Genomic DNA, 24449 nt, shown 5'->3' on the forward strand with positions numbered 1-24449 from the left:
AAATACCCTGGAAAATTATTCTTCGAACTTCTCGGTCTAAACACCCTCGCGTTCGTGCAAATCCGAATTTTTCTACATCATTTAAAAATATTCGCAGTGGACCGCGGATTTGCAGCATTTATAAAAATTCAATGAGTAAGTGGGAACACAGTAGGAGAAACATTGATGAGAGGATGAATTTAATGTGTTCGTCGAAGTATAAATTACACTAATATGTATATCAGGTCTTTTTTAAGTGTCAACTATATGTTTTACACTTTATTCAATCATCTTCTATGATATAATACGTGCTTCTTTTTTTTCGTTGGCGAAGCTCTTGTTTCGTCCTCCGCGCATTTGCATACGCCGTAAAGTCAAGTCAGCAGTCCACTGATCACTACTAACTACCCAATCGCATAAAATTCCCTGTAGAGAGCCCTTTGTTCGGTTCTCGAAGCAGAATATTCGTCAGCAATCTGCAAAACTTCTCAAGCAGGATAACGGGGAAGAATTTTTCGCTGGCGCGAGGATGTTTGCTCATCCAACCTTGCACACACTTTAGATGTGGGATTTCGATCGGACACCGCACCGGTAGAGTTTCAGGAAAAGAGATCGCACGATCAATCAAGATACAGCAGAGCTGTGTAACAGAGGAATTGCTCTGTTTAACCGGTAAACCACAAGCAATTGGCTGATCTATTTAGATATGTACTGCGATGCAAAATGCTTGCGTTCGCGGATTACTTGGTTAAATCGAAATTCGAATTAATGAAAACTGTGTGCACAAAAATCAGATCGTATTATTGTAATAACATACAGATGTAGCATGCACAAATGAATACTGTATACGGCAAAGGTATTAATCAGGAGTTTAATTACACGTTTTCACTTTGTAAAGTTCGTCTCTGAAGAGATTCAACATCGAACATCTTAAAAATCATAAAATTGTGCCGGATTCCGGAATCACCGAAAATATTTGCCAGAGAAACGTCCGTGGACTAGACCCTGAGGAGTGTCCCGGAGGGTGTTCGATCAGTGATCGGCAGAATCTGAGAAAAAAGGAGACGAGACCAGTCGGGACTCGGTACTGGATGTCACGACCCAGTGGAGGAATGGCAAAGAAGACAGAAGCGACGAAGAACTATTAGGGCAACGCATCACGCGGTTCTCTTATCGGCGAAGGGATCTTCGTTCCCCGTTGGTCGTCCGGTTAGGGTGGCGCTGCTGGTATTGTTCGACCTTGTCGACGCCGATGATGGCGGGCCTTATCTCGGTGGTCGCGCGTGACTGGTCCTTGACAGAAGACACGACGGCGAAAGGGGAAGAGGGAGGAGCCCGGGGTGGTAGGGTTGGTTGCCTTTGCACAGCTTCTGGAAAGTCTGACACGGCGTACTCAGACCGAAACGCAGAAACAGTGCAGATAACGAAGAGAGAAGCGACGGAAAGGGGAGGCTCGCGCAAGAGCCGCTTGGAAAAAGAGAGATTGCGGAGATAGCGAGGAGAAGAGAAAGGTCAGAGAGAGAGAGAGAGAGAGAGAGAGAGAGAGGCCACGGAGCGAAGAGCGCACCTCGCGGGGTGAGATATCAACGCGATTGCATACTTTCGAGGGGGAAAATCATGCGGGATTAACCGTGGTTCCTGTGATCTCTCGGCTGACGCGATTATTTTATTTCTAATCTAATTGTACGATTCACGTCGCTTGAAACCTGCCGCGTGACGACATCTCTAAAGACAATGCGGTACGAATACAGCAATGGAAAGTCAAGTACATAGAGCTTTCATTAATATCCATTAGAGTATCTGTTTCATAATGTTCCGCATATTCGCACACATTTTATCAGCGCATAAAATCCGCAGCGCAGCTGTTGCAATTCTATAATAATGATGATAATATCCAGCTGTTACAGTGCTACATAACTAAACTGTGGGTAAATTAAACAACAGTTAATATTAATTTTCTTCCTATCAGGATATTACGCCAACACCAGCGATCATACAAAAAGAAACGAAAAATCGATTATCATTCCCGAAGGATTTAAAGAGGGCGGTGGCTACCCAACCGATTTTCTCTGACCTGATCTAGAAAAAGAGAAATTGTCCCTCGCATTAAGCGCAGCAGATAAGAAAATATATTTACAGCGTAGACCGGGACGGCTAGGAAGACGCGCAAACGAGAGTAGAAGTTTGTCCACGTAGAAGGAAAAACGGGTAGGGGGATAAAAATGTAGAAACTGTCGGATCGCGTCAGATAAGAAGGAGGAGGCAAAGGATGAGACACAGGAGAAAGCGGATCCCATGGAAAACGGGGGTGGATGTGGAGAGTGGGAAGGGTAGAATGTCGTCTGATAACGGTTCTCGTCTCGCCGACAACCGGCGCCGGTCGCGCGCCGTATAAAACACCCTCGCGCCTCGTTGGTATCATGAATGCACCGATGCACCGATGCGACTCGCTTGCGACTGCAATTTCCACCTTTCGACCAGGACTAGCCGGGATGCCGCGCCGCGCCGCGCCGCGCGCCGTTCGATGCCGGCTTTCCGTGTCTTCGCAATGGCGATCCAGATAGTCCATTCCGGCGTCCACCGTGCACGATTCGTTACGCGATTGACATTCGAAGCGATACAGTCGATCCGTTCCCCGCGCACCCGGCGGGAAAGGGATCCAGACGATAAACAATAACACCGGCGGGTATTGGTTCGAGAGATTGCATAGGAACGGTCGCAAGGTTATCGGCCGGGGTCGTAGTCGTATTTTTTCTTCTCTGTTATTTTTATTTTCGAAGGGAGAACCACGGGAGGACGATGTAACTGACATAATCGAGTGTAAATTGATGGATGACGTCTACGCTTCGTGAAACTGCGTCCTGAAAATTGATGGCGGTTGCGGCTGGGGGCGTTTGGGGGGGGTGGACGTGGCTTCAGGTACCAGAGGCGTGTATTAGAATTGAAATTAGGAGAATGGGGTGAGAGAAAACATGATATCGGGGACGAGAGGGTTGGGTTGATCGAAGAGTTTTGCAACGGGAAGGCAACTTCAACTTTGACGCGTCTTTTGTCTTAGAGGGTGGATACTGAAATCTACTGGAATATGCTAGACAGAGATACGATACACTGAAATGTAAGAGAATATAGTGCCGCGTTGAATGTATTATACTATGATATTTTTATATGTTATTTTTTCACTGGGGACTTTTTGTTCGTCGGCAGCTCCGCCCACGCGCCTCGACGCCGGAAGCCCCCTAACCCTTTCGCCGTCGTCAGTGTCGAGGCATAAAGCGTTAAGCGGAGCTAAAAGAATTCATTTTGCGAAACCGATGATGCCGAAGGTCCCGACGCCGCGCTGCGACGCCTGCACGGTCCGCCTGGACGTCGAAGTAGCCAATTAAAATCTCTTTGGAGTCTTTTTTAGAACGGCATGACGGCGTCAAGGAGGGGCGGGCTAATGAATTCTGGCAGAGGGTGTTGGGACGTAAAGCCGGTATCCAGCGTAAATGCTTGGGACCAGACATCGAACCGAGAGAAGGGGGGGGCTGAGAGGGGAAGGGGAGGGAGTGGCACAGGAGATAGGTGCTGGTACAGGGATTCCTGGTGTACGGTGCACCCGGCAGACAGGATCGATGCTTCCTGTCTGCTCGAGAGCCTTTAAGCAACGAGTCATTGACTGGCTACGCCTTTGTTCAACCAATCAACTGGAAGTTTTCGCACTTACGTTTTAAGGTCGACAGAGCGGGCCGTGGCAATCGTCGAAGCCCAGTTCCATATGCCCGGAAAGTACAGCGCGGATGATCGAATTGCGATGATCAAATCGACGTGTTTGCGTTCGAATAATCAATTAAATCAATTTTCATGCAAGTCCACTTTCTTGTGAGCGATGCAGACAATTTTCTATTAGGTTGTTGCAATTGAAATGACCGTTTTTCACATTTGAAACTTCCCGCCTTTGTAGTTTAGCTTTTTCCACGACAGATGGGGTTCAAGTTGTACGATTTGAAAAGTACATATCTCGTACATGAATTTGCGCGTATGAGATTATTAATATTGTATAGTATACATGATTCAAAATCGATTTTCGTTCACCATGGAGAACGAAAGGAAATTCGTATAATTTACTTGTACGAGTTCAAAATTGGACATACTGCTACATAAAAACTGCACTTGATGAATTGATCGCCTCACGTTTATTAGATTTCTACCAGAAGGGCATTGAGGCACTTGTATCACGATGGAAGAAGTGCATTGATGTCGATGGAAATTATTTCGATTAATGGAATATGAATAAAGCTTGTAAAATAAAAGTTTATGTTAACGATTCAAGACGGCCATTTCATTTGCAACATCCTAATAGTATTAGGTTGGAGGGATGGTTCTGTCGTATTTTAAATGAGCAGGTAATTTTGAAACAGGAATTGACAGGTTATCTGAAAGATGGCAACAAGTTGTTACAAATAACGGAAACAACATCACCGAATAATATATTAGACATATATTTTTATGAAATGATTAAAATGTTTTCTTTAAAATACGTTCGAACTTTCCTTTCAATCGAATAGTAAGATTTGCAAAAGGTTATGCATCGCAGGACCCGAACAACGATTAGACGAGGAAACAGCCCAGTTATAGAGTATTTATGTATCATGGACTTCGCGTTGGTTTCCGTATCTCATTGATTAAGGCGAGTAATAGGATCCACTTAGGCTAACAAATTCCGAAAGACAACGATACCTTTGATCTCCCGGCGGGCGCGTTTCGAATGCAGATAATCTTCGGCGAAAGTGTATCAACGAGCTGCTTGCCTAACAATAGCGGGGGGAGGCATTCGCGCCTTGTTCTGCCCTCGAGATAGGAGGAGATCAAAGTTCGCCTCGCATCGGCTCTCTCATCCCGCTGATGTTTTTCCATCCCCATAGCACACCGGCTCTTTCCTCGCAACAAGCCACCGCGTGCTTTCAGCCGGGCCACCGAATTTCCATAAATCAACCCCCTACCCACACTCGGCACTCTCCTCTCAAACCGTGACCTTCCACCCTTCATCCTCATCGACGCCCTTTTCCCGATCCTCTGATATCCTTGTTAAACAGCTTCGCTTTCTCCTTGAAACAAGGAACCCGGTCTCGCTTACCCTGAGGAATTCTTGATTATTGCTGCACCGAGACTCCTCGGTAATCGCCTATCTAATGATCAGCAAAAAACCGTCGTGACACATCCCCTCGCAGATATTGTTCGATCGAACTAACCGGGCGGCCGTTCATCCTTGCCGTCATTCGTACAGCGGACGCGGAAAGAATTTTTTTGGATGTCAGAGGCGAGTATGATGACTACACTGCGGATTTTATGCATTTATGCCAAAAATGGGCACGTACAATTTAAAGCAGTGGACATGTTAAAAAATATTTAAGTACATCCATGTATTGCTTTCAGCTTAATAGGATCCTTGATAGAAGAATACAATTTTTATTTAGCTCCTGTGTCCTGCAATCAATGCGAACACTTTTTATGCATTTATGAAGAAATTGACTGGGTAAATATAAAACACAGTAAAAGATTAGAAAAATTTAAGGATATCGTTGCGTTGTTCTCAATGTAAACAAATCTATTAAGGGTTGAAGTGAATTTTTATGATATTTAACTCCTGCTGCCTACTACGATCGTTGCAAAATATTTTTATTTCGCACAAAGATCCGCAGTCTAATAAATAAATTAACAGAACCTCGCGGTAGAAGAAAATATATCTTCTAACCGTTTAATGAATAACATTGTCTACAGTGTAATCCGATAAAAAAGTTGTAGACCTCTTCCTGCAACGATCAATAAAATTGATACAAATCGAAGAGCGTGCTGATTATAAATGTTTCTTATCGATATCATGTAACAGATTGTAACAGATAAATATCGCATCTTCCCGACATCGTCTGCGCGTTAAGGACCCGCCACAACGTCAATTAGAATATAATGGCTCCTCTTCTAGCCCCTTTGGTAGTCGCACCTTTGTGACAGATCACGATGACGCAGACCCGCGCGCTTACTAAAAGTGTCTAGAGAGCCTGTACGTGTCTCCATAAATGTTAATTAACAATGATTACGAGGCACCCTTCCTGTTTAACGTTCCTGCCAACTACCGTCCGGCCTGCAGATGCTATTGGTACAGACCACCGCGTGTCTGACGCAGCTAGTCAGCTTCTACGTCAACGCGTAGACCCGTAACAATGAGAAATTGCGCAAAATTCTGACAGCCAGCCCCGTTAACTACATTTGTCATCTGCACTTTTCGCCCGACGCTCTCTATATTTTCCGTCTTCGAAATGAACAACTGACCTTTTCAATTAATTCCAATTACGCGCTGCAGTCTACTTACGCGTTCGAACATTTCGCAAATATCTAAACGGTAATCAGCGTGCCGCAAATTATTCTGCTACATACATACACACGATGAGTCGCCTGCGTTCGTACCACAATTGTATCCTTGTTGATTTCGTAGATATACCTATATTAAATGTCTTGCGGACACAAAGTTGAAAGGTAAATATGACTTAATTTCGGACTGTACTACAGGTGTAATAAATGCGTATACGTTTAATTATTATATAAAACAAATAGCCTTCTTAACGGTTACTTCTTACTGTGCCAATGACTGTACTATGTATTTGTCTTACGATTGTTATTCACTGAATATATAATTTATGAGTGATAGAACTGTTTGATTATGCTGAAAAATCTCTATTAGCTTATAATAATAGCAAGTTAAGCTCGTTTAACCATTGCAAAAAGAGATAAAAAGATCTTGGCTTAGGGTGCCAATCATTGTACAGTTTACCCTATATCCGATAAAAATATTTTCGATTACGATTCGTGGTTCAGCCTGTAGTATGTATAACTTTAAAATCGGGAGGCAAAAGCCGCGCGCAACGGTTATTCGCGGCAACCCACCGCACCGTTACGTTACCAGGCCAGAGATGAAAACGATTCTTGTAAGAAGCCAGGGAACAGGTAAACGAGCAAATCGGCGAAAGTTGAGTTACGAAATCAATTAGGAGCATTACAAGACTCGTTGCCCAGTGGTCCATGGCGAGCGTGAAGTAACAAGAGTAGCAAACACCTATGACTAATCTGGTACAATGGTTCTTCGGTATAAATAAACGAAGGGGAGCCGTGTCGCTCGGACGATTACGATCAGCGCCAGGTAACTCGAGAATTCCAGAGAAAACGGATGTTAAATACGACACGTAACAGGTTCCGCGACGTCCCGCGTCGCAGCATGGCATTCGCATATAGGGACAGGACAGGGAGACCGGTCGTGTTCCCGATGTTCGCTCGTGAAACAGAAAATCGTTCATCCATTCAGCCCTCCGGTACCACTGGTTTCAGATGCGAGAGATATTATAATTAAACTGCCTCGATATCTCAGGCGAACATGTCGAGTGCAGCGTGGCGTTAAGTATTATTATATTTGAAATAAATCTCGTGTAGCATCCGCTCCAGTACACGCGATACACGCAACAAATGATTTAGACACTGTTTAATAGACATTTAGTGCTTCACATTTTCTACCGTGTTCATTTGAGCCATGTTTTAATACATCGTTTTTTCCGGAGTCACACGAATGGCGACTATTTTTAGAATGATGTATTGCTTCGTTTTGGAAAGAAATCAGATTCGGATCGTACATATTAAAAAGGGCTCGTGCGCGCGAGAGAATGCAGTGAACTTTCCAATTAATCATTATTCCGTAAGGTGTGAAGAAATCCACGAGTCACCGGTTATATCGATCGTACCATTAACCTCGGAAACCTTTCTGCCGATCATCATTCACCCCTTTGTATTTTTATATACACTGTTTATCTTATCGATTGTTCGGCGACACAGAACAGTGGTACAATTTCAACATTCAGCCTTTCCAGTTTAAAACAAAGCTGAAGCGAGTCACGTTGCGAGCCAGCAGGCATCATTTTGGCAAGGATATATTTTCGAGCGAGCAATTCGAAATTCGCTCGAACGGCATCGGTCTCGCAGGTTGGCAGGAACGGGCGTAATTAGTCGACCCTTTGAGGTTTCAGACCCTCTTTCGAGCATCGATATTAGTAGTATAGTGCACGAGAATCGAGCTGAGTACCCCTCCCCTTTGCACATGGGGGGCGAAACACGGTAGGGTAGCTGGCAGGATTGAAACAACGCGACCCGAGTTTGTTGCCGCCGCCGCCGCCGCCGCCACCGCCGCATGCTTCGCCGAAAACCGTACCGAAGTTGACAAACTATTATTGGTATTATTGGTATAAGCGAATGTAGCTACGGGAATGGATTCCAGGAACGACGGCCTTTCAGTTTCGTAACCTATCGCCGTACGAATTTCGAATAACTTCGAGCAACTTCGTCACGAACCTCCGATGCTTGAAATATTTATCCCGCTGCCCCCGAATTACGAATATATTGGGTTGGCAAGAAAGTAATTTTTCGGTATTTTAACGTGAAGTGAAACTCATTTTTTTTAAATCAAGCGATCAACTTTAATCAATAAAATTTGTCCTTAATTATTCTTTTTGGCAAAAGATCATCGAAAAAAATGGAAAGTATCTTATTTATTAAAGTTCATTGCTTGAATATAAAAATTCGGCTCTGTTCACCTTAAAATACCAAAATTGCTTTCTTGCCAACCCAATAGTTCAATTCACGACATTTTCACGAATCTAATAGATACTGTAAGTCGATTCGATTTGGAACAATTCTTAGCCACGAACCGTTGGCTTTCAAAAATGTTTTAATCATCGATTTTACACGGCGCGGCGTCCGATGAATAAACATTCAAAGTAAGATTCGCGTCGCAACGATTGCGCAAACCAGGCAGCGATGTAGCACCGTCTAGAAGCCGATGTAACCGGCGTTCAACATCGTTAATAATTGCGAGCCGGTGGAAAAGGTCGCGCTGGAAAATGCAGGGTTCCCCAGGCTGCAACTGGAAAATTGTACGGCGTCTGATTGCCAGTTACGGTTCGTCGGTCGTTTAAACGGAAATCCCGCGAGAAACGCGGCGGGTGGCTCGGCCGGCTCTCCGATTTCATTTGATACTCGGGTTGGAAAATCTGTGCGTGCCGCGATCAGCCGATTCCTAGCGTGTAGATCGCCAAGAAGATCGCCTGGAGCATCGGTCGCGCCGTGTCCAGACGGCCAGCAATTTCCTTTCGGCGATGCTTCGCGATGGAAGTAAGTAATCTCTGGTGGAGCGGAGCACGCATAAATTATGTTCATGCGTCGTTTACGTCGGCTAATGACAGTAATTTCTGTCGCCTCGGTAGCCGCTCGATTAATCGGCCTCGAAGAGGTCGAAAAACGGAAACTGCCGCGCCGCTTATGGCTCTAGCGATGGGCACCCGGCGAAAATAATGAATCGCTTAAGTGTGCCGGTAATGGGACCGTATATCTCGTTACACATTTATTTTTGTGTACTATGGCGATATGAGACCACGCCCGAGATATAAGATTTTCATTTTGCTCCGCGATGGATCGAGAAAGTCTGCGTCGATCGCACATCGTTTGGACACCGGTTAGAAGTGTTAGAACATACACTCCCGCCCATAAATACAAGCTTCCAGCGTGATTCGATTGTTTTATTTTGATTAGACGTAGCTATTATACGATAATGTTTGAATGCAAAATTAAATACAGTGAGTGTACAAACTATTCGTACACCTTTTAAAAACTAATAACCATTTTATATCATAATTATACGAAACCACCTGATTTTTTATAATCAAGTAGAAGCATCAGTTTACGAACTGATATGCGAAAAAGATTACGAACTGATATGCGAAAGTGTACAGTGTACATATACTACTTGAATAAATGTTGGCAAACAGAGATTGAGAAATTGTGGGATGATTATGAACAGCTCTTGAAGGGGCAAATTGGAAAACAATCACTTAAATTTGAAAAATTAGAAAATATATAAGAATAGCAATTGAAATTTAGTCGAAAACGATCAGTGCAGTCTGCTTCGCGTTATCAAAGCGCCTCCGTGAATCGCACACCACGAAAAGACAGTCTTCAGAAAGAAGTTTCTCAGCTTTTAAGCGAACTACATAATTGGTTCCCCGAACGAACGGAAGCGAATCCATCGAGTGCTGCTTAGAGCCGGTCGGCCCAATAGTATTTTACGAGAGATTCGATCTCGCGGTTTGATTCACCGTTCGTTCGCACGAAGATCCGAGCAGCAGCGTCGGCGCGGATTATTAATGTCGGAGCTAAGTATGATAAAGAGAGCAGCGACGAATCAAGCTACATAGCAGTGTTGGTGTTGGGATTATACTTTATCGATGATCATCGTACACCGCTGCTTATTTATTAAGCGCCGCAGGTGAATCCGCAACGAAGAATGAAGCGAATCGAATCGAAATTCGTAATGAAGTCGGTGGACGGTCGCGCTCATGCTCGTTTTCGATCCAGTGCACGGATTTATCCTAGTTGCGGCCAAGCCCAAGGAAGTTAAGGCAACCTGTTCTCGCGGCCCGTGTCCATAAATTTTCCCGATTAATTCGAGCAAATCCGGTCTGATGCCGCGATTAAAAAGCTTTAAATAACCGAGGAGATCGAGAAGGCCGGGTTCCCCGTGCGCGAGGAAAGAGACCTACGGATATTCATTCCACGGACGCTATCGATCGAGCTCTTCATCTCGTGACCGATCGGGTTAATCTGTATTTTTTTGCAGGACTAATTGAACTGCAGGTACATTGGTTTTATTTTTCCGTTACAGGATTCGCGCGGCTGCTGCCTGCCGCTGCCTGCCGCTGCCTGCCGCTGCCTGCCGCTCCGCTGGTTAATTAAAACATCGGCTTAAGGCTGCCACGAATTATGGATTCTATATGCAACGTTCTGCTTATTAAATCCCTCGAAGATAAATTGAAATGATACGGGGACCTGTTTAAACCACGGCTGGATTTCCCAAGCCACGTATGAAATATTTAGAAGTAGCCGCGGTTTATTTACTGCATGATTTAACGCGTTAACTGCTGATCGGGCAGCCGGAAAAATTCTGCTACGTTTATTTAGTGGTGGTATTGAACGATCACTTCTTTGAACGTATGCTGGATTGCTGATCGCAGTCGGTATGCCGAATGTATTGCGTCAGATCCGGCGTAAGAATACAGCAATGAGGCGTTACAATGAATTCTGTAAATTCAGCAATACATATGAACAAATTAAACTCGAGCATTTATCGAAATCTCGATCCACTGGTAAATTCGCTCGGAAGCTGTACAAAAACAAAGGTTGTTTAGCGGAACCCACGAAGCCCAGCACAAGAAACAAAAGCAATTCGCCGAATCCTTTCGGCGAAGGCCAAAGCAATCTCGGAAACAACGGACGTTATCATTTGTTCGACGCGGCGCGCGGCGCGGCGGGGTCGATCCCCTTCAAATCATCCGAAACGAAGTCCAATGGCGTCGAAAGGTCGGCCGTGCGGTCGTATCTCTCGATTCTACGCGATTTGATGCAAATTCGCGCCGCGGGGACACGGCCCGGCCGGCGCGGCGGGTGGGCGCGCCAATGCGTTGGCCCGTGTTCCCTGCGGCGCTGGTAGCGACAGGAATGGCGATAGACCGGCGAGTAATTAGGCTAATCAATCGAATCGCATGGGGCTGGGGTATACATATACACGTGTACGGCGGCAATGATACGTCGGCGCATGACGTGGATTCATGACGATCGCCGGGACTTCAAAGGGTCTGGCCTGCGAAGGTCCCCGAAAGTCAGGTTTTCCATGTGGTCAGGCGCAGGACACTGCACCGCGATGCACGGTGCATAGGGGGCGACCTGTCCGCTGAATGAACACTTAGGTTCCACGTTAGACCGGATCGAAAAAACAACAGTTTTTTAGTATATTATTAGGTGTAGAAATGAACTCGGTGCCTTGATATGTATTAAATTTATAACTCTTGTTTGGCGGTAGAGGGTTGACGCGACACATGCTCGAAACCGGAATCGAACCTGCGCTGCGAACCTGTCCAGGTATTTTGACTTGCAAACGCGAGGCCCTGGTGGTACACCGAGCCCGAGTATCGTCCGAGCGCATAATTAAGCAGAGAATTATACCTTTAACAATTTATTGTGCGGGCCGGGATGATGTTTGCCGGCAGGCTTTCTGGGTCAGGAACTCTCTAGGCGCCCGGTTGCTTTTACTGCCACAATATTGCATCGTTATCAGAAACACGGGTTCACCGTGAGCAGTGGTGAACGCTCGCGAGCGTGCCGATTGCACGTAACTTCGCTGCACGGTGCACTATGCACGATGCACAGAGTTGCACGTTGCGCCCTGCACGAGAACCTATCTCGGGGCTCCAACCACATTAAGATTGATCAAACGTACTCTGGAAATTTTAATGCTACATTCGGTGCGCGAGGGCCACTTCGTTGAATTATAAATAGAGCGCGGATGCTTATGCAAATTCGCAGCTTTGCCGCCTGAATCTCGGTCTCGCGGAAACATTTTCTTTGACGATGGTGCCTTTCGATATTACTTGTCGATATTACCTTTCGAGAAATACCTGAACATACGAAGAAATGTTGAATACGCTAATCACTAGACTGCGGATCTTTATGCAAAATAACGAATGTTTGCATTGATTGCAAGCCACAGGAGCCAAATAGAAATTTCTTTATTCGTTTAATTATCTTATTAAGCTGAAATTAATATGTATGCGTCTCACTGATATGTCCTTAAATCTTCTTAAATCGTCGGCTGTTTTAAATTGTACGTGTACATTTCCGTCATAAATGCATAAAATCCGCACTCTACTAATAACATTGTCGGAACATTGACTGAATAGAATTGTTCGCGAAACACGACGACGCTAGTCGCAGAAATGATTAATGGGGAAGGAAGAAGGAATTAGGTTTCCACCGATGCGTGGCTAACGGTGCAACGCGAAGCACGATTTCCGAAATTTAATTATTGCGGGTCTAGTAATTGAACAGCGTTTTCGTTGTATGCGAAGTGTACACGAAAATCGGACGGTGTACATATATCGTTTCCCACACGAAATATGCCGGAGATGAGCGTAATGCAAGCATAGGCGTGGACTTCAAAGGACACCGCCGCGCCGCCGAGCAAATCGCTTGTTTGCCGAAAACGATACGCGCATGGCGCATACACACATAGGCTTGCCGACGAGGGTGGAATACACATCATGCTGCACGGCAAACGTAATTTCGCTAATAAATGGTCAAATCACGGTATTAATCGGCACCGTACGCATGCGGAATGGGCGACAAAAGTTCACAACGCGATGCAAATGAATTCATTGTCACCTTCCTGTCCCTCTTTCCAATAATAATTTAGCCATCGATTTCAAACAACGAAGTTACATATTACGCGAACAAAGTAAGTTTTACGAAAATTGTTTAATTTCTGACAGACACGGGACTGTAAACGATAGGAATATCATCATTCTGAATATTTGAAAAAAATCTAGCCTGCTAATATTTTTACAGGCAAGAAAGGAATACATATATTATACATATACGTGACAAAGGAACAAATGGTAGGCGTATCTTTCCCCTTACCATTTCATGCTATGTACCAATCAGACCTATTGTAGTCACCCACGAGTACGATGTTCCCTTCTGATGGACACTTTGTTTCCACACCACCCTATAAAATTATTTCCATCTCTGCTACGAAGTGGAACTGGTTGACAATAGGCAGACCAATCGAAGGACCTCAGAGAATCATGTTTCGTTGTCTTCGTAGTAGTGATCCAGATCGAATTGACAAGCATACAGAGAAGCAATATAACTGACCAAGTTACATCTGTCAAATAATTCGATTAGTGCGGTTTTACTTCGGCATTACTTCATTCAACAATGTACCGCTAACACACATTCTAAGTATGTAATACAAGATTATCTCTCTCCCTTGATCGCGCGCCTTTCGTTAGCAAAATACATAGCAACCGGATGATAATGGGACAGAGATAACCGGACTACCGGGCGCAAGTGTCGTCGGCGAGATAACATTCCTCGGGTTCAGGTAGCGGTTGCAAGTGGAGAGTTAACGTGTCAACCGGTAGTGAAACGGTCACACCGTCGCGTCGCGTCGCGCGTCGGCGAAACGATACCCGCAAAAATACCGTCTCCTACGCGTTCCTCGTAAATGCTTGATCATTATTCTAGATTACCGGTCTGTATGGAGTTTAATTGGAGCCGCGGGTTTTTCAAAAAGCTTTTTAAAAGATCGATCTAAATCGCTGTCTCCCTCAAAAGTCCTATTTCTACGTTTACGAGACGTAATTAGCGGCAGAGTGATTCGCGCGATCCTTCGACTAATTAAAATCCATCGTTGCCAGGGGTGCGCGTTAAGTTTTTCGTGGGTATTGAGCAACTCCGAGCAAACTCGAGCAAATAGTCACCGTTAATTAATGCGCCACGCACGCGCATAATTGTCAACAGCTTATTAGTGCGACTTATTTTCACATAATTCACGACTTATTAGTGCAGCCCAATTAACGGACGAACCATTCGTTGGTCGCTCGATAATTCGTCGATTAATCGGTGAGACTTTCTTCTTTTTTACGTGGCGAGATGAAAGCCGGTGACATCAAAGCACACCTCGAAGAGCCTATCGATGTTGTGACGCGACGCGACGCCCTGACCTGTGAGATTTCGTGCAATTTTTTTTCATTCCGCTGGGAATACCGCGAATGCCGACACGCTCTTCGCCAATTTCATCCTCGATGATTCCACAAAGGATGTATTTGACGAGGAGAACAATATTCGCGCTGTTCCGCTACGACGCTTATGGCGACGATACACCAGCACATAACCACCAAATTATTACAACGATAAATACTAGGTTGTCGCAAAATTTCATTTCGTTTTCGATTAATGCGCTCAGTGCAAATTCAGAGTAGTTTTTAAGAAAACCAATGGCACGGTTAAGAAAGGGGAAGCTTAAGGAATGATAAAACATTAACAATTTTTTTCTTGATGCACAGTTTTGTCTAAAATTTGTTTTTTAATATTGCATTGCCATCCAGTTCTAAGCTATGTTTAAAGTGTCAAGTCTCTAGCTGATCGAGAAGTGGTTTAAAATTCGATTACAAGATTTGACCACAACAACAACGATAACTCGGCAAGCTAATATAAGCGTGGTAATAAATGATAAATAATAAATAAGAGTAAAAGCAAAGCCAGCTGACGTTACGAACAAGTTTCACGTCGCCAGAAGAACAGAAGCAATTTTGCAAGAAAGGAATGTGAACGCAACAGTCCGCAATCTAGTGGAGAATAACCTCGTCCTCTTCATTTCCAGAAGTACTCGAATCATTGTCACAGAATTTCATACGAAAGCTCATCTCCACTTATGCGACGGACGATTGACAAACAATGCCGCGCGCTCGAGTTCTTACAAACAAAATCCTTTGTTTCTCCTTTGTTTCGAGAACAGAGAGATGCAAATATTTTTCTACGGTCAAACGAGTAAATTACCTTGACGAAAGAGAAAACAAGAAACAATTCACGAGGACGGAAGGAAGTTAATTGTTCCCTGGTTCCGCGTTGAGTAAACCTCGAGATACTTCAAGCGACAAAGAGAGCGTTTTCAATGTCATAATCACCGAACACGATTTAAAACCCAGGCGAAAAACCGTCGTGCAAAATGTTCCTGCGAAACGTTTCTGCAAAACGCTAATTGCAACAACAATGGGGCCGCGCTTTAAAACTTTCTCTTCAGCCGAGTATATACTCTCTCTTTCTCTCTCTGAAGCTCCTAATTAACGCGCGACCACTCGCGCAACCTTCTCATTCATAAATCCGTTCGCCATTCATGCGAAATCGGCGAGGCGCCTCGGGTACCAGTCTCGCTGGAGTCTCCTCTCGTCACGGCGCGGCGCGGCGCGGATATTTCCTCGACGTGAACGGACGTGATCGTGAATGAAATATTTACCGTTTCACCTCTATTATTGCCACCCGTACGCGCTAGCGTCGCGAATCTTTATGCAAATTTCGTCGATCAACCTATTTTAATCCATCTGAATATTTCGTACACGAGAATGCGTGTGTTAATTATTTTCAACGGCAATACTTTCTGAACAATTTCCTCGACGTCGTCACGCGCGGGGATGCTGCATGTATTTGGAATTCGGGTGCGCAAACTTTCGCGACTGGCAGAGCGAAATAAATCAGCGACGAGCACGTAAAAGGAGAAAATCGTTCGAACGCGGAACGCGGGATGCTTCATTCAAATAAATTTTCCCGCAGAAGAGCGTCGTCTGGACGATGAAAAAAAGTCTGCGAACATTCGGGATTAAAAACCATGCGCGGACGCTTCGCGGCGGCGATGTCGAATTAAAAACATTTATCTTTAGCCGTCAATACGAGCCGGCGCCGAGACCTGTCGATACCCTGATGTTTTCTATTAACATTGTCAAAGGGACTCTCGAGTATCACCTGTTTTTCATTCTACTATTTGCGAACCTCCCTTCGGAACGTCGAGTCGAGTCGCGTCGAGTCGCTGGAAATTACACGGCGGAGGAGCGTGAAACACGGCCTCTTCCGTGTCCCAGGATGCGCCAAACCGAATTGAATAGGTCAACAATACGGCCCCGTGTTGCCGAAGGGATGGAGGGGTGCGATGGGACGAAGGGGTGGGTCACCCTCAGAAATTTCGGCGAGTCTTCTTTGTGACGGACACACGGCAGAAATAATCGCTGTCGGCTCTGCTGCATCCCCTAACTGCAGCTGCTTAATCCCAACCCCTTGACGTCACAATGCCAAATCATCGCGAACCACATTCATTTCGCATTTCCTACACCGTCTCTTTTACGACCCATCGATCTTTTTTCATTCAGGATTGCTTGTATGCGAATGCTTCTCGTCGTTCTCGAGGAATTCTATTAGGTCGTTGCGTATGAAATGTCCGATTTTTAACAGTGACGTTAATTAACCGCAACTATTTATTATTGATTAAAGAATCGCACGCTTCTCGATTGTATTATGGTAGAAATTTAATTTTTTGGCCACTCAATTCCACTCATTCCCAATTCACGATTTATAAGTATTTAATCGTTAACCGCAGCTAACGACTAAACTAGGAGATTAATTGTTAATTGCGCGCGCGCGCGATTAACGATTCAAGTAGATACTTATTCGTCAATCGTTGATTAAATTTCTGCCCAACTCTGACAGCAAGTACTATCACGATGTTAGCAGTTCCGTTTTTCTGTTACAAGTCATCTTTCGTGGAATCTGGCTTACCCAACGAGGCACCACAATTTGTCACGTGCTGTGCTTTTATGTGGGTATGTACTCGGGCTTTCCTACTCTCCTTCTTTTCCTACATGTCCTAGGCCTTTTAAAATCTCATGCTCTCCGTGATAACGACGGATAAATCTCGGGGAAATCCCTTCGATTAATGATCCCCGCCGATAACCCAAACGGAGGTCAACGCCACGAGGATGTAGAAGGTCCTAGCATGAATCTTATCGGGGTTTGGACACTCGGACCACTTTGCCGCGAATTTGTCCTTAATTTACTGGCCTTCCAAAAAAAGATTATATGTATAGCCCCTTCAAGATCTGTACGATTATTATCAGCTAAGAGTGTTTGAATTGTTTAACGCGATAAAAGAGCACGAAAGATATTTTTATAAATATCTCGATTAAGGTGTACCTAGTGGTGGGATCTGAATCACTTCAAAACGCTTCGATCCAATATTTACGACAACAAATTCGAATCGCTTGCGACATAATTCGAAGCTCGGAACTCTTGAAACTCTTGGACGTCTTGAAAATCTTCATTGTCTTGAAAATCTTGAAAGCCCTCAAACTTTGGAAGGTTTGCAAGAATTGAAACTCTTGAAATGTTACATCTATCACGAAACAATGATTACGTCATGTCAGCATTGGGACGAATAACAGTATGAACGTACCAATATTATAAAAAGTATAACATTTATGAAGATTATCAAGACTTTTAGTTTTAACATTACCTAGACTTCAAGACCTAGAAGAGTTTCAATAATTTCAGATTTCGAATGAATATCGAATCGATTCGAAATACCGCACCGTGGTGATTCATTCGTTGAAAAACTTGCAAGACGGAGTATTGTATGGCCATCACTAGGTGTGCCCTGTTCTGTCTATTCAGTTATTTTCGAATTGCTATTTAAAGTACGTCGAACGTGCAGAACATTTTCCCCAGAGAGTGAAGTACATACGTCCTCCAGCGAGTCGATTTCTCTCTCGAGGATTACTTCACCGTGATTACTCGTTACTTTTCATCGCCTCGGCTCCGCAATTCCGCCGCGCCGGCATTTCCACGTCCACGAGAAAACAGGTAAGTCACGTTACGCGTTTATTGTGCTTTCAGAGAGCGGCGCTGGCGCCGGCGCCGGGAACATTTTACTTTCGCACATTTTTCTTGTTAACGCGCAGATACACGGAACGAAGAAGCGCCCGGAAAGTTGGAACAGCAATCAGTTACATATGTCTGTTTCGTTTCGGGGCCGCGCAAGCACTCCGCTGGGTACAACGGGCTGCTGGTAGTAGCCTAACTTCTTCACTCGGTTACGCCAATTTTACTCCCGAACACTTTCGATCCCACCTGGATCGATCCCGGCGAATCAACCGTAAGCACTCCGATACCGCGCTAACTCTGTTTCTCGTTCATGGTCAACGATCGAGCCTAACTTTCCGGGGAGTAACGATCTTGCACAAGGGAAACGAAAGTTTCGCTCGCAACTCCGCAAGTTTCCCGTAAACATCGTGGCTTCCTTGAATATTTTAGTCTGCTAGATTGATTAATAAACAAACACAAAAGAGAAAAACTGGTTGCTTCGTTCGACATCTACTATGGTAATAAATGTAATTCATTTTCATAGAAAAATCTTCCGTTGTTCACACGGGGTTAAGAATTGAAAAAGTGAATAAATGGTTGGTTTCTACTATTAGTTTCAACATTTTCGATTTGATTGTTTTCTTAAAATTCGTTACGATTAATTTTTTCCTTTTTCACATGCACAGTAACGATGCAAGAGGTACACTGTTAAGGAATTATTCCATAGAAAGAACGAAACGCGTGAAAATCAAGTTTACGGTAGCTGTGTTTTAGCGCCCCGAGGAAATTTCACGAAGATCTACCAGGTGAACCGTGGACGTCAGTGGAATATGGTAATTACGTCGTCCAAAGAGCGGAACTAATTGAATTAAACGATGTAAAAAGTTCCCGGTCCCGAAATTAACATAAATTAGTCTTCCCGTTTATCTTTTTGTCCTGTTCCGGCGGCGGCGGCATCCAAATTGCCTGTTTTGTAATTATCGAACCATTCTGAGTTTGGTCGGGCGAGAAACACGCGACATTCGAACGCCGATTTACAAATATCATTATTGTGCGATTTCACGGGTATACAAATCGCTTGAGAGAGAGAGAGAGAGAGAGAGAGAGAATCTCTCTTTTCAATCGAAAATCTCTGTTTTCCCGTATTTCCCAGAGTAAATAAATAATACAATACTAAATCACGCTTTTGCTGTGGTCGTTTCTTCCAGTAAATATAGAATTTCAAGGTTGTAACATTATAAATCAATAAATTGAGAAATCAATGCAAGGTAAAATTTTGTTGATTATTTTTTTCTCTAAAAATTAATCTGAATCATAAAAATGGTATTTACTCCAGCGTATATAATTTAATGCTATGGCCTTCAAGGTGATCTTCAGTAAAAAAATTCATGACAGTTGAATAATGAAGGAAACGAAGGAAATACGATTTTAATTTAATATATGTTCAAAATGATATTTTAAAATTCACGGTTTTCATATATGTTATAATACTTCTCATAAATTTTTCCTATCATATTTATATGGGACACTTCGCGCAGAAAAATCGCAGACGATATCAATTTCGAAAAAAATCGGCGTATAAATGGAAACGTTATCCAGAGAAACCAGTTTCCAACACGTAGCATCGCACCGTGTACAATTTTCGTAATGGAGGACGTTCCGAGCGAGTCGTTACGTGTAATAGAGAAAAAAAGCAGCCTGTTGAACAGAGGTGTAACATTACCGATTCAATTTTCTCTAAACAACAGGTTTCCAATGGCCGGCGACGGCTTCACACGCTTTCTCCGGTTCACGCTGGGGCTGAAAAGTTCGAACAGCTGTTCTCGGAGCAAAAGCCGGCGCGTCACGAAATTTCATTTGCGCAAGAGCAGCGCAGCGCAGCGTAGCGGCGCGACGATCATAGTGTGCGGTTTGTGCGTGTGATTTATAACGTTTCCACTCGATGAATAGGGCCTTAATCAACTCTCCTGCCGCGATTAATTGTTATTCGGGACGGCAACACGCACGTCAGAAAGCGCGCCGATATGTAAACTCCGTTTCGAATCCACTATTCATCGAAACAAATTAATAGGGGGTTGCGCCGTTGCTCCTCCGAGATTCCAACGTGTAAACGCATCGATCTAATTCATCCTTGCCAATTCTGCCCGCTTGAAACCCGATCGAGTCATTCGTCTTCGTTCCGTAAATAAAATCGCTAATATATCTTTTATTTCGCTGCTCGACCCGCGTCGACCGATCGCGTATCGATCATGAAACTGCGAATTTTTATACGACCGTAAACGAAAATGTTTAAAACTAACTGAAACATGCGATAGGGTTTAGTTTAATAGGTTGTCTACAAAAGACCATTTTATTCCATTCTACTTTTAGACAATTATAGAAGTCGGTACGACAAGGAAATATACGAAGAGAATCGACCCATGACGAATGCAACGATCGATAGAAACGGTAATGCAAAATCGAGATGCAGCATCGTATGGCGGAAAATTAAATTTTTGTTAGGCTTTAGAGGGCTGCGCTGAAATTTGAACTAGCACTCATCCGCACGGTAATTACAGAAAATAATATAAAAGTAAACCATGGCCATGCACGGGTGAGTCTCGGTTCGACGTCGTTCTTTTATTTCCACGCGTTTTTTGTTCGCCCGAGCCACGCATAGACCGCGCGTAATTAAAATTAACTCGCTCTCGCTCTCGCTCATCAAAAAAACATTCAATTTATTTCCCGTAGCCATTCCTCCAATTACAAATGTAATTCGCCCGTGAAGTCAGTGCGAGATCGGAAGAAATGTCTGTAAAACAAGCAATTTAGACTGTGCGATCGTGAAAATCTTCGAATGTTCTTAAATTAAATGGAGAATACACAGTTGGAAACTTCAAATTACATAGTACATATAGTACACGAAGAAACATTGATGTTATGTACTTGATATTATGTATTGAGTGATGTTCTCGTCACGAAACGTGACATGATTTGCAACAACCTAATGAACGCATCACGGACTAATAAAGCAGCTTGAATAAGTTAGGCGATGAGCTCGGCTAGTCGAGAGAACTGAAAGGGAAACCGCAATTCCCGCGAGAATTTAGCGAGCACAGCGATGTAAGGGACTTAATAATAACAGAGGAGGCTTCTAACAATCCTAAAATGAAATTTTTCAGCCCGACGAGCGTTTAAAGCCGAATAAACCCGTAATTAAAAGAACCGTTCTTATTGGCGTCAAGTGAAATTGCGTCCTGGCGAAGATCGCATTTAAATGTTTTCGAGGCGACCGCGACCCCCTAATCTCTTCGCCGACAGTAAAAATTCGGCGCGAGGACTCGGCTTGACGTAATAAACGTGGAACGTACGCGACAGGCAGAGAGACGTTTGATTAATTGTATGCAAATGCCTCTCAAATGACGACACCACGAGGAGGTTCCAGGCTTTGTCGGAAAAACGCGTCAACGGGGTTCTTTGTAAAGGTCGGACGAACGGTTTCGAAAGAGGATTTCATCACAGTTTCAATCGTACCTGAAGTTATTCTTCCGCGTTATACATACATATACACTGTGTATCAATAGTCTGTGACGATGAAAACATGTTTTTTCGTTTGATTTTTTCGTTCATGCCGAAAATGTATAATACTGAAGGTTTATAAAAATAATGAATGTTCGGCGGGGAGACTTTCCGAGCAACCGACTATTTGTCAATATTGTATACCACTTTGCCGAATAGGTGCAGTTGCGCAATTCGGACCCCTAAGCAACGCGAAACGAGCGGGTGCGTTCGGACAAAGGGTTAAGTCGTTAGAATTACGGACGTCGCAGCCGCGACACGACACGGGACGGGACGTCGTTAATTTCGGAATAATCGTCGCGTATCGACGCGCGAACCGAGAGAGAACGGTCGCGCGCTCCAATTTAATATGGAAATCCTACTACGCCCTATCGAGAAAATCAATTACGTCTAATGAATACAACATGAAGGGTTAAAGGGTTCGGCAGGAATCCGCGCGCACTTTTCCCTCAGACGACCGTGCGCACCGCCGCGCCGCGCCGAGGAACTCGGGGGACGAAATTTCGGAGCCGGCGAACACGATTTCTCAAGAGTTAATGGCCGCGACAGATTTCATCGAAGACGATTTTATTAAACCTCCCCGTGCCGTGAGCTACATACACGATGCGTACAATTCACCGAAGTTAAGCTTGAAACGTCGCAAATGCCTGTTACATTGTTCAGAAAACTGTTCGAGCAATTCATCGTCGTGAGAAACGAGAAAGAACTGTTCAGCAGAAGTAATATTTTTGAATTACAAAAGAAAATTCTCCGCAGTGTTACGTTAACGTTACCGCTTTTGCCAAGTCGTATTTTATTATTCAACCTTTATGAAAATATTTCTGTTAGACTACCGTGAAATATCAAACGGCATTGCATACGTCTGGAACTGTTTCTACGGTTTCTTTTTAGCGAACGTTGAACGAGACGAGAGAAGCCGGGGTAAAGAATTAAAGTTTTTACTAGCGGAGACCCGACAAGGATCAACGACGCGATTCAGTCGACGGCATCGAAACGTTTCAATAACCCAGAATGGAAAGTGTAACGAACAGGAAGGGCAATTCCGGATTTAATGAATATCTTTTGTCGGCATGTAAAAACCGTAATGTAATTATCGCGCATTGTCAATCGGGACTGAAAGGAGCGCAGGAACTTCGACGTGATATTTGAACCAGGAACTATGTAACGAGCTGGCTTGATTCGGGCTGCTTTCCTAGACTGCCGGTGCCGGTAGATGGTTGTTAAAGCACTTTGCACGCTACGACTTATTCTATTATGGTCGCGTCTAATGAATACAACATGAAGGGCTTAAAGGGTTCGGCAAAAATCACTGTGCCTTTCGCCCCGGCTGCCGCTGAAACTCGCATAAACGAATTCACGGCCGAGTGGCACCGAGCAAACTACATTTGTGATAAAATCTCATTAATAATTTCGTTGGGATAAACTATACTAATTTAGTCCTAAACAATCTGACTGAATAAAACTTTTTACGGTTTGCACCATAATGACCAACGCGTTCCGAGCTATAATCATTTGAACAGGTCCCTTCAGGAGTCAGGAATGGGCAAATCAGCATACCCTAAGAATCGTTTTACAGAGAGTTGAACGACGTTGTTCGCAGTCATCTACATTTTATTGACACAATAAGAGGAAATTTGAAGGGGAGTATGTAGTGGGTAAACAAGATCTAGAAGTAAACAAGTTGAACAACCGATGGAAAATGGGAGAAACAGACTTACCTTCGCAGGATCAGACTTCTCGGACTCCTCGTTGAAGGTCTGCGATCCTCTGGACATGGTGTTTCTACGGGGTGTGGTGGTGCCATCCTGCGAGGGGCGCACGAACTCGATTCTACCACCCTCGACGACGATGTTTGGGGCTGGTGGGAAATTCTCTGCGTTACCGACCGGGTCGCAGTAGCCCAACAACCCCGCCTTTTCGCCGTACAGAGGGTGAATTTGTCTGCAACAGTCGGTAAGCGCGTGTTTTACTCAGGGGGTTGAAGCGGTTGAAGCACAGGGTTGCAAGGAGGACGTAGTGTCAGTTTTTGCCACCGTTCACAGCGTGCTCTCGCTGTCGTTCTTTTATCGCGACGCCACGATGTTATCGATTGCCACGAATTCTGCAGTTATGTGTTATCAGTCGTTGATTCGATTCTGGATGTTCAATAGGGATGAATTGTCAGGGATGATAACATTTGTGTGTGTTGGCAGTCTTATGATAAATAGGGATCAAACTGCAAGTTTTTATCGATTTATTGAATGTGCAAGTTATCAAAAAATTCAGGATATGTAATGTAATTCAATTTTTAATGTATTGAAAATTAGAATTCTTTAGTTGGTGAAGGAAGAGTATTATATTTTTTTATTATATCTCATATTACTACCCAGATAGCACACGACGTCTTCAAGACATCTTTGTGCTATCTGGGCAGACTGCGGATCTTTATGCAAAATAAAAAATATTTACTTTTATTACAAGACACAGGTGGTAAAGACAACATTTTTTCTTCTCATAATTATCTTGATAAGCTGATAAGCTAATACACTCGTGTCCTTAAATCTTTTTAACATGAACCCTGCTTTAAATTGTGCGTACCGATTTTTATTATGATATAAATG

At 44.0% G+C, this 24449-nt stretch overlaps 1 protein-coding gene across 12 annotated transcripts in view; it reads right to left on the minus strand.

Annotated features, from left to right (window-relative positions):
• LOC143207673 (uncharacterized) overlaps positions 1–24449 on the minus strand; it is a 378264-nt gene that overhangs the window by 203287 nt on the left and 150528 nt on the right. For all 12 annotated transcript variants that reach the window (XR_013008715.1, XM_076421369.1, XM_076421373.1 and 9 more), the window contains one exon: positions 23568–23790. Coding sequence is in view for 11 of the 12 variants with exons in the window: in XM_076421369.1 (XP_076277484.1) it covers positions 23568–23790 (223 nt within the window). In the remaining variant the exon portion in view is untranslated. The remainder of the gene's footprint in view (positions 1–23567; positions 23791–24449) is intronic.

Source organism: Lasioglossum baleicum, chromosome 4 (genome assembly GCF_051020765.1).
Source record: "Lasioglossum baleicum chromosome 4, iyLasBale1, whole genome shotgun sequence".
Taxonomy (NCBI): Eukaryota; Metazoa; Arthropoda; class Insecta; order Hymenoptera; family Halictidae; genus Lasioglossum; species Lasioglossum baleicum.